This window comes from Haplochromis burtoni, unplaced genomic scaffold, assembly GCF_018398535.1.
Source record: "Haplochromis burtoni strain Fernald_Lab_line unplaced genomic scaffold, NCSU_Asbu1 Contig_236, whole genome shotgun sequence".
NCBI classification, from domain to species: Eukaryota; Metazoa; Chordata; class Actinopteri; order Cichliformes; family Cichlidae; genus Haplochromis; species Haplochromis burtoni.
This window is the reverse complement of record NW_024582597.1, coordinates 575,333-590,735: the sequence shown is the minus strand read 5'-3', so window position 1 is coordinate 590,735 and position 15,403 is coordinate 575,333. Positions and strand designations below refer to the sequence as shown.

General features: G+C 38.1%; 1 protein-coding gene across 6 annotated transcripts in view; it reads right to left on the bottom strand.

The window, feature by feature from the left end:
- spock1 (SPARC (osteonectin), cwcv and kazal like domains proteoglycan 1) overlaps positions 1-15,403 on the bottom strand; it is a 107,269-nt gene that overhangs the window by 50,072 nt on the left and 41,794 nt on the right. For 5 of the 6 annotated variants that reach the window (XM_005937718.3, XM_005937716.2, XM_005937717.2 and 2 more), the window contains exons 3-4: positions 3,192-3,200; positions 1,059-1,104 (exon numbers count right to left, since the gene is read on the bottom strand). In XM_005937718.3, coding sequence (XP_005937780.1) covers positions 1,059-1,104; positions 3,192-3,200 — 55 coding nt within the window. The remainder of the gene's footprint in view (positions 1-1,058; positions 1,105-3,191; positions 3,201-15,403) is intronic. The other variant, XM_005937719.2, reaches the window with a different exon arrangement.

Below are 15,403 nucleotides of genomic sequence, written 5' to 3'. Positions count from 1 at the left end.
GTAAATGCAATGTGAACATCAAACACAAGTCACACAATAAAGTTTCAGTGACGTAAATTATCTCTTTATACCACTTGACATTTACTGGTTTTGAACTAGTTGTACTTGTCGATGACCTTCAGTATTAATTTCTAATTTATCAAACAGTTTATATATTTATTACACTGTCTACATACTGTGTTATGGTTTTATTTTTAATAGTTGCCTCTGGTTTTCTTCATTGTTTCATTTTCTGTGCATAATCAATGTCTAACTTTCAATTAAAGATTATGATTTAGGTCTTTTACGCAGCCTCTGAGTATCCCGATTTTGGGTCCTTTTATTGGGGTGCTATTGACAAAACACAGTGTGTAATTTAGTTTCTTTTAAAGTTCATCAGATGACAGCAAAGTGGAGCTGTCTGACCACAGCGCCACATTTGATAAAAAAAAACAAAACACAAAAAATCAGCACAAACACCTCATACCAGCTGCAAAGCACGGTGGTGGAGAGGTAATGATTTGGGCTTGTTTGACTGCTAAAGGACCTGGACACCTTCCAGCCATTAAGTGGACCATGAACTACTCTGTATCCCAAAGTATTCTAGAGTCAGATGTGATGCTGTCTGTCTGGGAGCTAAACCTACGCAGGTCCAAATTGGGTCATGCAGCAGGACCGTGATCCCAAGCAGAACAATAAACTCCTTTTGGACATGACTGTATGTGTGCTAAAAGAAGGTTAAATATACTATACTGCATTTTAGCACAAATATACTCCTTGCAATAGCTTCAATTTGAGGACTATGCACTTTTTCTATTTGTTGAATTTGACAAAATCTGACAAATCTCTCCCAGTACTCCCAGTATTTAATGTTTCTTAGACTTTCTGATTGGCTTACTTAGATTATTAGACACATAATACGGTATGCGGTAAAAGGTACAGCATCAGGCATCACTTACTAGTTTAAAATCAACTTAGAACTCAAAGCAGCAGTGGAATTTTCCATTTTTACCCGTAGTTTCACATACAGCTTACAGTAATACAAAAATTTATAGTAACACAAAAAAAGCAAAACTCACCTTGATCGAGAGACTTTGCAGGTGCCCAGCTTTTGAAGTAGTCATCCTGAGTGGAAACACAACAGAAGCGATTGGGTTATGAAAGAACTAAACATGTGAAGAGTGGACAGATTATTTTATTGAACAGAAAGTAAACAAACCAAATACTAAATGTCACTACTGAGAAATCCTGTTTCCATTCTTCTCTCTTTTTGTTCGTCTCTTTGTTGATTTCAATAGAAAATATGTATGGTATGAGCTTGTTCGGATAATAAAATAGGGATAAATGTAAATAGAAACTTGCAGCAGAAACACTCGAGCGTAAAGAAGGTTATATGCTCCAAAGAACAAACAAAGCAGCATAACATTTAACAGCCATTATGAATTAACACTGGTCAAATATGATTTTCATGACTCTATTTGAACAAGTCTTTGTTCACCACAGTTTTGTTTAGAGTTAAAGGGAAAGCTTCATGAACTGAACATATTCAAATAAAAAAATAACTGGCTTTTTTAATACTATTTGATACATTGGTTCAATTAAGAGCAGACTTCCTGCCTTGTTAGAGACATCTTCTGCTGTGTAGAGCAATTAAAGTAATAAGCCCACTGTGTAGAGTGATGACTTTGTTAGTGTCATGTAATGTGTTTTACGTAAGTAAAGAATAAACAAAGAATGGTCTGACATACAGATGAAAGGAAAAAGTGGTATAAATGGTGTCATTTTGGAGTAGCTACTTATAGAAAAAGCAGCAGATTTGCATTTAAAACATCTGATCTGTTAAGCATAAACTGATATTTGTACTTGATTGAACTTTCGTGAACACTTTATGCTTTAACATACACGATAACGGCTTACAACACACTAAAACGTTTGTGTTATTAGGGTTTTAAGGAAATTTTGGGGGTTTTTTTTATAATTGAAGGTATTTTTCAATTATTTAGATTTACCAACATTTTAGTTTATTATAACAGTTTTATTACCAAGACACCATGTGTGGGTACTTAAAGGAAGAGCTGTAGTTGACCCCTCCTGTCAGATTCAGTTTATATTTAATAATAAAGATAATAATATTACATAACGTACTAATACACACACATATGTGCACGCAGAGGTGTGTAGTGGTGGTGTCTTCTAAATGATTTCCCTGGGTGAACCATATGTGTGTCAGCAGGAAGTGAGCCTGTGTCAGTGACATTTGTGAACCTGCTGGGTCTGAAAACAGGATCTCTATCTCCTGTGCTATTGAGTTATAGGGAGAGCGAGGGAGAGCGAGCATATAAGAGTATAAAAGTGAGAGAGACTAAATTAGTATCAGTGATATGGAACAGTCCAGTGAAAATGGACAGTTGACCCACTCATACAGTCCTTGTTCTATAAATGACAACCGTCAAAATTTGAGCCAACGCAGAAGTTTGAAATCAGGAGATGAAACCTAATTAGCCTGTCCCTTAGGCGCTTACTTAAATCATGTCCTCACATCATTTTCTTTCATTTATTTTATGTCCACATCTCCTGCTCTGGTTCAGCATTATTAGTGTCTTCACCGTTGAGCAGCTTTCCCGTTTCTTGGATAGTGATACAACCTCAACCACACCGCCAGATGCTGTCTATCCTCTCTAAACCAGACCAGTCATTCAGTCAGACATGCACAGATATGTCCAGGTTCTAAATAAAAAAAACACTGCACACAATAAATAAATATAGATACACAACCATGCACATGCATACTTGGATTTAACTTTCTTTTTGGATACTACTTTTATGATTATTTTTTTTTCAAAATAACTAGTTTTTCTTTATTTATGGAACACGTAACTATGACCTTTGCCAACATTTTTGGGATGAACACAGACAGCCCACATAACCCAGCCTCAGTAATGCTCTGAAGCAAACTGCCAGAGAAGTCTGGTTAATTCAGTTTACTTCATTGAAGCATAGTAAGCTTGCTTGAGAGTGTGAAACCTACAAGCACAACAGCAGAATTTTAATATGCTGGACTATAACATACTATGCATGACTAGCCACCTAACCTGCTGTGCAATTAAATCAGCAACACCTATCCAGCAGTTTGTAAGTGCACTAAAACTTTACTAAAGAATTACAATGTGTTTCAAAATAATGACAGTTACAAAAACAATGACTCTACTTACCTCTGCTTCCTTTAGATGATTGCAGAGGACAGAAAGGAATAGAGGGGAGGGAGAAGAAAAGAAAGGTCAGTGATAATGGCACAGTATGCTATGTCTATCAGATGTATTACAACCCTGTATTACTCATTCTGAATACTGAGTTGAACTCTAGAGTTTCATTTAATACGAATCTGAAGGTGGTGGAATACCCAAGGACCCGCACACTTGCACCGGCGCTCGCAGCATTATGAGATAGCCTTATTTGATGTGGCATGTAATTTGAAGCACATTGAGGCCAAATTGTACACGCAGCGTAACAGGGCAGCATAAGGGAAAGGAGAGAAGAAACAGAGAGGGAGAGGCACGGAAGTTGCGCAGAAGAAAGCATAAAATTATTTAACTGGGGGTCCTTTTTACAAATGCCAAAATGCCATATGAAAAAAAAGAGAAAAGGAGGGCATGTAAAATTTTCAGGGACAGAGACTAAACAAAAGGTTTACTGTTTTAATCTGGATCTAATCTGTAGATGAAAAATGTCCATTAACTAATTGATGCTGTAGCTAAATCCAGTCCCAACTGAGAGAAAAAACAGCTAAAGTGACATGCAAAAACAACATCAGCATCAGCAGCAGCAGCAGCAGCGTTGAAATGCAGTGAAATCTGTAAAAATCAGGGATGGTCCAAGAAATAATATGTAACCATCTCAGTGTAACAATAATAGCTTCATAATTATATTCATGGGACACTGACTTTTAATAGGCTTTATGTAATCTCTATGGATGCTATCCTTTGGGTAAATGGGTGCAATCTTCTGGGATTTAAAAATAGACATAAGATTCTTGGTGAATATGACGACGTTAAGACAGAAACAAGAGGGGTAAGTGGTCTGGTCAACAAACTAAGCCAAAGGCTAGATGGGTAGTCCTGTATTTTCTTTCTTTCACTAAACTCAATTTGGCCTGCTGTGGCGGGAACCGAACGCACAGAAGCAGACGACGAGCTGCTTGCTTTTCTTTTGATTCTTCTAACAACATTTTTGAGTGGACTGAGACTTCTGGTCGGGGAAAAACATAAGAGGTAGTCAGTAGACTTAAAGGTCGGTACGCAAGCTGCTCTCTGACTAACAGCAGTTGTTGAGCAGCATAATAATGTATTATGATCAAATGAAGATTGCTTTCATGTTTTGTTGGCTGCCTGTGTTAACAATGCTGTTGAGGGGCTAGTTTTATCACAAGCAGAGACCATTCTTGCTGGACATATCTTAATGCACTGAAACAGATGGTCAGCTAGATTAAATCCTTATAGACATTTAGTTCAGATGAACAAAAATTTTAAAAGAGATTGAAAAAGTTTATTTTTAAACCCCTTCTTTCTCCTAAGACAGGGATGTCCAAAAATAAGGACCAGGAGGGAGGGCATAGATTTTGGACTTTGCATCATTTACATCTTAACTTTTTTTTAATTAATAAACTTAATTTTAACATGTAATTTCACACATTTATTTTTTACAATTTAAGAGTTACAGTATAATTCTTTGATTTACTATAGGAGCATTTCTTTATCATGTATCATGCACTTTTTTTTTTTTACATATCTCAGGGATGTGTAGTTAAACATAAGTTAAACATCTTTACACTGGTCTGGCCCATTTAAGGTCGAAGTGGGCTGTATCTCGACCATGATGTAAAATGAGTTTGACATCCCTGCCCTAAGATCACTTAAAGTGGTCTGAAAACATAAAAAATGTAGTTATTTTGAATTTTCTTCAAATAATCCAGAAGCTAACTTGTCATCTGTAATAAATAACATTTAAAACCTGATTAAACTTCAAGACATTTTCTTATTTTTGTTAAAGTCACAGTATTTTCTCTTTTCTTACACCTGTGTACAAAAAAAAATCACACAAACATCATGATGGATTATAGCGCCTCTTTACAATGGGTTATTTACAGTCAGTAACACTAACGGTTTTCATTTGTTTTTCTTCAGCTTTGGTAGAATCACTGTATTTGTTTTCTGTACCATCTACAATTTGGAACTCCTCTGTATTTTCTAGTGAGACAAATTTTACCTGTGACTAAAAAAACAAACAAAAAACAAACAAAAGTTCACACCAGATAAGAGCGTTAACTGTATCCAACAGAGGACAGCAGCTGAGCTGCTGTTGCCTGAGAAGAGCCTCCACTGTTTTCTAGCTGGTGTCACTTAAGGTTCACAGTGTTGCTACTAGCTCTCTTATTATTCAGCTTCAGTCACAGTGATGACCTTTCCTTGCCCAAGACCCCCATTAATATTTTATTGTGCTCATCTCAAAAGCATTAACTGGCTGTTTAGCTCTCTGCGACACTGCCCCAATGTCATTCAAACCCTTTAAAGTGATTACAAGGACATAAAACTGTGTCGTTATTATCATATCGTCTTTGTTGGAGGTGATGGTGGAACTTTCAGGAGCGAGTGTCAGGAAAAAACCTGTTAACCATGTTGTGTCCAAACTTGTGAACACTGCAGAAGCTCTGACACACACATATACGCACACGCTCACACAAAATATCTGTGTAATTAAGTCTTTTTTGAGGTGTTCAATTAAAAATCAATTTAAAAATGTAGCATAACAGCTGTCACTGAAAATTGGATTCTTTTATTATACACCTGTTCATATTACAGTTTATTTACCACCTCTATTTTAATTATGGTTAACTGTCTACATGTTTTCGTGCAAACACCTTCAAATTGCAGTGAATAGTTTCATTAAGCTTAGGAGCTAGAGGATACATTAAAATGTAGCGGCAGTGTTTTAACTGTCTTCCCAGGGAAAGACAAGGGGCACCATGCCAATGAGGAAATGCAATGGATATAGTGAAAACAACAAATTAGGATATTGTAGGTAATACATTTATATGTATGACTGTGCTGTTTATTCTGGGTCTCATCTCTAAGTCAGATTTCAGTCAGGAATATGTTTTTTTTGCATATATTACGTACTGAAAAAAACATAGTTTCTAGTCCCTCATTTTGAATATACAGTACTAACAGGAGTACTTTGAGAAATCAAAGTGGCATATAAACACTTTAATGCATGAAAAGTGGGATATTTGTCAGTTAGCCACAGTGTAAATTGCTGCAGAACTGCAGTTTAACAGGTCTCTCAACAGGATTGTGGAGGCAAAAGAAATTCCCCTGGCAGTTCACCCCATCTGACCCTTGACTTAGAGGAGACTGTTAGGTATTCAAATGAAAAACATAATATTATGAAGGGGTCACAGCTAAAATGTACTGAGCTCTGCTGACTCTGCTATAAAATATTCAAGCTCAGTATGATACATGGTGCAACAGGAGAAACACAGTGAAGCAAAGACAATAAGACAATGATAACAACAATAAGAAATGGGATTGTGAACATGCTCATATAAAAGTTAAAGGCTGAGAATTGTTTCACCAGTGTGACACCAGATTCTTATTCTCATTCTTTCTCAATGTCATTTCTATTTTATTAGTTATTGTACAATCATGAAGTAATTGTGGGCTGCTGACTTCTTTTGTATTGCCATGGTACCTCAATGTTTATTCCACACGAGGATGTCACATTCATTTCCAATCAAATTGGGCTGTATGCACCCCAATTTGATCCATACAATCTGACTAAGTATAGCCATTGCATAGCAACCTAGAAAACCTTTTTTTTTTATTTAAGTATACTTTATGAAAGTCTTCATATTCAATAAAACCACATTGCTGCAAAAGCAATCCGTCTTTTACGCTCGACATATACTGTTTAACTACTTTTAGACAGTCTGACATTATCAATCAACTGAACTTGGACTACGAACAGACAGTAGATATAAAACAGAATGCCTCAAGCACCAAAAATCTTGCTCTTCGTCTACAGAATTGATATATGTACAGTGCTGTGAAAAAGTATATACCTCCTTCCTTATTACTTTTTCACCTTTTTACGTTGGGCAATTACTTTTTCACAGATGGCCTGCTAGGTTTGGGTTTTTTTCCTCTTAATAAATTTAAATCACGGTTTAAAAACTCAATTTTGTATTTACTTGGGTTATATTTTTGTAATAATAAAATTAGTCTGATCACTTGAAACATGTAAGAGCAACAAATATGGAAAAAACTGATGAAATCTGGTAGGAGGCAAATACTTTTTCACAGCACTGTATATGAAGATGCAACTTAAAACACAAAGTGCAAAAACTGACTAAATAAATAAAAGCTGTCTTTTCGTTTGTTAGGCTCTGACAGATTATCCAGTGAGCCAGACTGAATCCTTTGGTGAGCCAGTTGTAAAGCGACCTGTAGGCTATCAGTGTGGGGGGAACTATTAAAGCTACAAAAACAGTGCTTTTGGTCTGCTTCTAAGGAAGATCTGAAATAGTCTTTCCTGTTACGATGACCTCACAGTCAGTCTAGTAGGACTTCACCAGGTCAGCTCATTTTCTTTTTCTCAGTTTAATGTGATGTACCTGATATTATCTGATAGGAGGTTCCTTAGGAAGTCTGTGACAAGAAAAGGGACAGAAGGAACCAAAGCGGGAATGGTTTCAGCCCGATTAGCTTCTCTCAGCAGAAGTAACCTTCTCTGAAAAGTGTGTGTTTTGTGTGAGTGTGTATGTGTGTGTATATGCCTATTCTCACAATCGAGTAATAGTGAATTTGTGCAAATACTCACATTAACATTAAAATGGGCAATGCCAAGCCTGGAGTGCTGACTGAAGATGTCATAATCAGGGGATGAGGATGCAAATCTGGCCTCTCAGTGGAAACTAAACAGCATTAAAAATTTACTGTGTACTTTATGCATTTTATTCATGGCTCTGGAACCTTGCCGAATTCCCATCCTCCCACCCTCATCTTTTTCCCCATAGTCTCTAATTCTCCCCCTCCTCATCTTCCTTTCCCTCTCCACCAAGTCTCTGCTCTTTTCCTTAGGCAACATTCTACTTAGAGACAAGGACTGATCTGGGATCTGATCAGTGCCTTGTGAAGCTGATATATGAGCTTTGTGAACAGATAGCACAGAGCAGCGAGTGGATTTCAGGGATACACTGCGTCAGATTACTGTACTGCAGGAATGAAGAATGCTCAATAGAGGCAGCAGATTTGCTTTACAAAAATTTTAGATACTACATGCTCACATTTGGAAAAGCAACACATTGATTTAGAGTGAGAAGCTGAGCAACCGATAAGCCTGTTCACACAGTGAAATCTTGCAGTTATTAGAACAAAAGTATTTAACATTTCAATCAAGTCAATCAAACCATTTTACAATTCTCCAAACTATACAAATGTATCAACAAAAGATATAAACAAATTTAAAAAAAACCCTAATCTCTGCATTTAAAATGTTAAATGACCTTCCATTAACAATTTATATCACCTCAAGTGGATTTAAAGCCATACAACTGAAAATAAAATGATTATAAGGGCTTATGAAGCCTTCTGGGTCATTATCACAACAGTGATGAATTAATATGAAAACTAATTAGCTGTAACACACTTAACAAACTACTTGGATTAAAAGTTTTAAAATGGAGCCCAACCAATACAAGCATTTTGGTGACATGAGCAAATTCTAAACTGACTGCACCACTACTTATGCCGCAGGATGGGTTATTATGAACACATTTAGGTACGTTTTGCAACTTATTTGTAGCTGGGACAGCTAGCAAGAGACTGTGTGCTGGCTGGAGCACTGTTAGTGCTCTGTTCAAAATATAAATTTGAGAATTCAAAGAGATTAATCAAAAAGAGACTTTCTTGATCATACAAGTTTGACTCCAGTTTAACCTTTTTTAGACTCCATATCGATATTTTCAGCAGGGCAGCAAAGTGAGAAGGTCGTGGGTTTTTAAATCCAGCCTGGGGCCCTTCTGTGTGGTGTTTGCATGAAATTGACCATAACCGTGAATGTTGTCTGTCTCTATGTGTTAGGTCTGCAACAGATAGTCTGTTTCAGCTCGGTTGGGCTCTATCCCCCACCTGACCCCTATAGCAATGACGAACTGGATGAGCAAAGGAAAATCAAAGGATAAATAGATTTTAGCACATTATGAAGCATATTATATACCTTCTCAAAATTTCTGACAAAGCTTGTTAAATAGGTTTTTTTCTTAACAGGCTATAGCCTCCACAAGTGAGAGCCCTTGTTTGCATATCCATTCAACCCTTATTTCTTCGTAATGGAGCTATGAAATGGACGATGTGAGAAAATGAAGATATAATCAGGAGAAGAGGAACAAAAAGATGTACTGGGAAAATTGAGGATTTAAAGCACATGCAGGAAGAGAAAATATGAAGGCAATTATGAGATGCTTTGCAGGAGGAGAGCAGGAGAGGAAGCAGAATAGTCGACGAGGACTAAAGAAGAAAGACGATGAGACGAGAAATGGACAGACAGGAAAAGGTTTGGAGCACAGAGTGAGAAGGCAACGCAGTGAGAGGCAAAAAAGAAAGAGGAGAACAGAAGAAGAACAGAGAGGAGGGTTTGCTTTCCTGTAGCAAAGGTCCACCGGAGTCGATCCAGTATTTGAGTCTCTAGCCTTAAGATTGACAGGCAGCATCTCATTCATATGAACACATGGATAACACTGAATATTACATGTGCTGCTCAGAAGATGATGGAGGAGGATACCCCACATGCACACACACGCACACACATAGACGCACACACACACACCTCCCCTTATATTATTGGAAGGTAGTCAGCCTTTACTGCCTCTCTTTCTCTCTCACTCCCTGTTTTGCACCCACGCGCGCACACACAACTCATCTAAAATAAACATGGCTTCATCATTAGAACAATGATTTCTGTCCAGCCTGTAAAATTATGTAAGACCTGACCTACCAGTGATAACATGTGCATTCACAGCCAGTCCAGCTCCTCTAAACTGAGACAAACAACTTCTTTTCTCTCTGCATGCTTCCCTTCCCTTCTCCCTTTGGCTTTCTATTTTTACAGCTTCCCTCATTCATCAACTCTCTTCCTCTCTGCTCTTGTGCTATTTTTTTATACTGCTGAGCACTATCCCCTTCAGATCCAGAAACTGAACAATATGGCTGGAAGCCGACATCAAAAATCTGCTTCCTCTTCATTCTGTCCTTTCTTTTCACGTTAATGAGAGGAAAACCTCACTGAGGAGTGTGTTATTCAAAATATCTTGCCATCTTCTCTGCAGATTTATCTCCTCCTCCAACAGTTCCCCCCCCCCAAAGAAAAAGCTTCACTCCACTTTCTCCCCATATTTTCTTTCAGTTTCAGGATATTGAACATGAAAAGGATTCAATTATGATAGAAGAAGTGGAAAATGGAAAGAGAGGAGTCAATTTAACAAAAAAAAACATTGAGCACTGAGTAGAGTGAGAAGAATAAGAGGACAACTAGTTTGAAGTAACAACAACAAAAAAAAGGCAAAAGACTGATGATGGAGCCCTGTGGAAGAGCACTCTTTGCATATACCTGCTGACAGCAACCAGACCAGAGTGACAAGCACAGAACACAGTGGCAGGAAGGATGATTGTTGAGAGAAAAAGGGTTGTTTTGGATGTAGGAAAAGAACTGTCTATTAGGAAACAAAAAACGACCACACATAAAAACAAAAAAATCTTTGAAAAATGTTCTTCTGTATGTACGCTCGCACTCACTTTAAAAACGTGCACATTCATAAATCCAAAATGTATCCTATTTGATGCCAAAAAAGTTGAAACAAATTTGATCTGAGGATATGCTAAAGGCTGTAACTGCATCCTCTGTCAGAACGAGTTTGTACAAAATGTTGTTGAAACTAATCAGAGAGCAGAAACAGTTTTAGCTGCACCCGAAGGCCTCACTCGAAGGCAGGGAGAAAAAAATCTGAGAGTAGCTGTTCATAAATCGGGAATAGAGCTGCACATTTTCTAACAGTCTTTCCTCGCAGTGATTATTATTGCTGTTTACGCCTAGTATTAGATTCTATTTATGTGATATTCTCACTGTAGTTCTGGTAGACTCAGTATTTTGAATACTTGCGTTAAATAGTAGAACTGAGCTATTTTCCTGCTATGACTGTAAAAAGATAATGGGAGGAATGTAACATAAGTCCAGCTGGAGCTGGAGCGCCTTTATCTCTTGCTATTTAGCATTGTCATGCAAAATTAGATCAATTCAATAAGGAGAGATCATTTTGAAGAATTGAACATGATTTGTTCAGATAGCGAAATTAATCAATATATTTGGCGATTAGACTCTGATGACCCGTCATGGCAGAACAGAATCTCAGCAGTAATACGATTTAGGACAGGACCCCCTGGAGTCTAGACGCTGGTACTAGTGAAGATGGATACTGAGGCTTGGATGGAGCTTCGAATGACTTGGGTGAATCAGGGGTGGGGAGGAGGTGGGTTGCATGAATGAGAGTCTGAAAGGGAGAATGGTGGAGAGCATAGATTTAAACCACATGGGGCAGAGGCTGATTGGCTCAAAGAAGGGAGGCAAGAAGATGATTGGATGTCAGTATTGAGTTTGACAGCATGGGAAAGTGGAAGGGATGAAAGAACGGGCTAACAGGCGAGCACCCAGACAGCAGGCAGCACAGATCCTTATTAATTTAAACATAAGCTTCGTTTGGCTCAAACGCCACCTTCTTGTCATTTTTGTGTCTTTCACAATAAAAAATGTCCCATCTTGTAGAGAAGATGAGTTAAATTCAGCAAATCATTTTCCTTATTGATTATTTTGTGATACTCATAGCTAGGATAGGCTCCAGCCTCTTTTTACGACCCTGAACTGGATAAGTGGCAGAAAAATTAATGGTTAGACGGATAGAATCCACAATTTTGTATTGTTTCTCTTCAAAATCTAAAAGTTTTAAAAACTGCCATAATTTCCTTGTGGTGATGTATTTGTTTCTATACAATGTTTAGAATATAAAATGGAATAAAGGAGCTGTTTTGAGATTTGACAAAGAGGAATGAGCAAGACATTTTTCACCACTAAATCGCTTTAGCAATAATCGTTTAATTTCATTTCGGTGCTGTTTGATATTATATTTTTTCAGTCGTGTCTACTTATGTCTGCTACAGCATGTGCCAACTTTGAAAGCTTTGTGAAGAAAAAAACGGGTATTCATGCGTCCCCATCACTAGGTTTGTAAGAGGACAAACAAGTGACTGCCCAAAAAATTGTAAAATTGGCAGTGAGTAAGTGACAAAGATAAAAGGAAAAAGGCTGAGCCTGAGTTTTGTGTTAAACACAATGACAGAGGAGTCTAAATGACTTTGCTGTGACTCAGAGATTTTCTCCACATGCCTAGCTAAGTGTCATGCCATGAACTGTTTCCATGTCACAGCAGCCAGCATGTAAACCACAGGCATCGAGGTCGACATAGATCTAGGTTGGTCTAAGTGGAGGGGAGATACAAGCTAGTGGACACAGTTCAATAAATAATAAATAAGACAGCATGTTAGTAAATTAGCCTGACACTACCACAGATCTGCCGTCCTTCATTTTCAGAGGAAGCAGGCAACACAGAAGCATTAAGGGACTTGTTGTTTCAACAAGCCAGCGAGTATGTCAGAACAGATTGTTTTCAGTGAAGGTCAGAGGTGCACAGATCGATAGACTGGTGACCAAAATCTTTAATTTTTCCATCATAGATCGTGTAAGCTCTTAACTTTAGTGCTTACAAAGAAAGGAAAACACAATTGGCAAGTCAGGCTTTTGAAAAACTGAATTGCAATCGGTCCCTAACTTGTGTGGTTCTTTGATTTTTCTTATCTATGAAGTGAGCTCCACTAGTGAGCGTACAGCCATAAGCTAGATGATGATGATGAATTACTTCCTCTGCCGCGGTCTGCCATGCTTCCATAACCTCTTCTTGGTGTGAAAAAACAAAGCAGTAGCTGTATTTTTCTTCAGCTGCTGGATGAAATTCTCTTAACACTTTGCTGTGATCGTTTCGGTTTAATCTTTCAGTGTTTTACAGACTGATAGGGAAGACAGCAGAGCAATGCTCGCTCTTATTTGGTTTCTACTAGAAAGCTTCAATTTGTAACATTAGCGTGAGACTGTTGTAATAAAAAGCCATAGTGGCAGTAACTGACGCCATACATTTGCACTGATGGGCTTCGAAAAGGTTCCAAAGTAAAAGATTCAAAAGGTTACAGCTGTCATAATGAAGTGATATGGCAACTCTGTTTTTCACTCTCAAAGAGAGCTAGTGCCATAAAGGGAGATCTAGTCAGTCTCACAGCGAAAATGTGTAAAAAAAAATCGAGGAAATTATGCAAAGAAAAAATAGAGAGTGAAAGGGACCATGATAGGAGGCTTACATCTGTGTGTCTTGGGCATTTCATGTTCGAGCTCAGGTTCACACGCAGCATTCAAATACGCTGATTCAAATTCAGTCAGCTAACTTCATGTACAAAATTATCCAATCTTTTTTAAACACCATCCCATCTGACAGAATCCCTCAGCTCCTGATGGTATCCCACAGTGATAGCGCAGCAGTGGCATAGGGCCAAGTGTTAAGCCAATCATACACAAACCCTCTTATCTGTCTGCTCCACTGAGGAAACAAGGGAAGAGTTCAGGAGGAGGGAGAGATAAATGCCCTTTCTTTACTCCAAGTACATTACTCTGCTCTGTTTAATCCTTTTCTCTTCTTCCTCAGTTCTACTCTGTAAGTTTGCAGAGTTTCCTCCTCCCTTAAGATGTTCGAGCAGTACCGAACCAGTCAGAGGATCGCTGTGCTCATCTTCTACTTTCATTCGTTCCCCATCTTTTTCTCATTTGCCTTCATTCTGACACTTGCTGTCTTTTTTACTGTTTTATACTGTGTGTTCACAGAGTAAACGCCAGGAGAATGTTCAAAGGAAGCTCATGGGAAGGAGCACTTACATCTCACTGCGTGCGACTGTTTATGTGTACGTCTTTGTGCAGATACTCACCTGTCTCTGAGGCTTTGCCAAACTAAACGCAAGTCAAATAGCCTACATGCAGACAAAGCCTCCACGCACGGCCCCAGACAAATTCCCACAATGTTTTGAAGTTTGCTGCATGGGAACAGAAAATATCTGTTGGTTCAGCACTTTGTTAAAATAATAAAATCTGCAATATTTACCCTTTGGGTTTTCCTAAGGGCCAGCCAAATTATTTTTACAGTAAACACTGCATAGGCGCTTTTAAATAAGAATTATTAATGCTATACATTCCCCACTTTAACAGTCAAAGCAGAAGGATTGTGGGTTTTTTTAGGGCTTATGTGGATTTCATGAACACAAAGTCTGATACTTTTGCAGCATGAACAAAAATCTTGTTGTTAATGCTGAATATAAATATGCAAGGCAGATTTTTGTACACAAAGTAGTAGTGGAAGGGCACATAGTATTTTTCTCAGTATATAACTGAGCTCTTTGGTCTGCAAAACACATTTCACAGAGCCCTAAACTATGCCACAATGCATTTTGTTTAATTCTTCAAATTTCAAAGACCAATTTACTATAACTAAGCCTTTTATCACTATGGTCACAATAAAAACAAAACATAAAACAGGCTTCATTTGTGCATTTAAATTTTAAAATATTGCCAGACAGTTTGTTCTGTTCAAGTAAATACCATTCCCACTAAAGTTCCCACTGACATTTTTACTAAATACCACATTCATCATATTTATCACAGCTGAGTGCGTCCTGTACAGGAAACAACACTGCACTGAGCCAAAAAACGGGACACTCCTCTTTACCAATAGATTTCTTATCTGTGCAGAATGTTTTTAAAACAGCACTGCTGCTGCTCGAGGTAAGGAAGATGGGGTTCAAGCAGGACAGCACTTTGGAAAACTATTGCACTCCTTTGCTTTTATATTAAAACACAACAGAAAAAAACAGCAGTGTGCCTTATGTCTGATCAAAGTTAGCAGTAAAGAATACCAGGACTACTCACTGACACCCCCACCATCTCACACAACACAGCTCTACGACTCCCAGCAGCCAGGAGCTAATTTCACACAGTCTCACGGGAACTGAAAAGGCTTACTCAGGAACAGAATCAGTGAGGGAAACAAAGAGAGAAGAGGAAAAGGTGCTGATGTAGGAAAATGAGAAGGAGAACGGATTGGAAAGGGGAATGCAGGATAAAAACCACGGAAAAGGTTGAGCAGAGAAGAGCAGCGCGGGGAGAGATGAAGCAAACACAGTAGCAGATTTAAGATGTTGTTGCAGATAACGGCAACTTGAGGTTTGCTCGA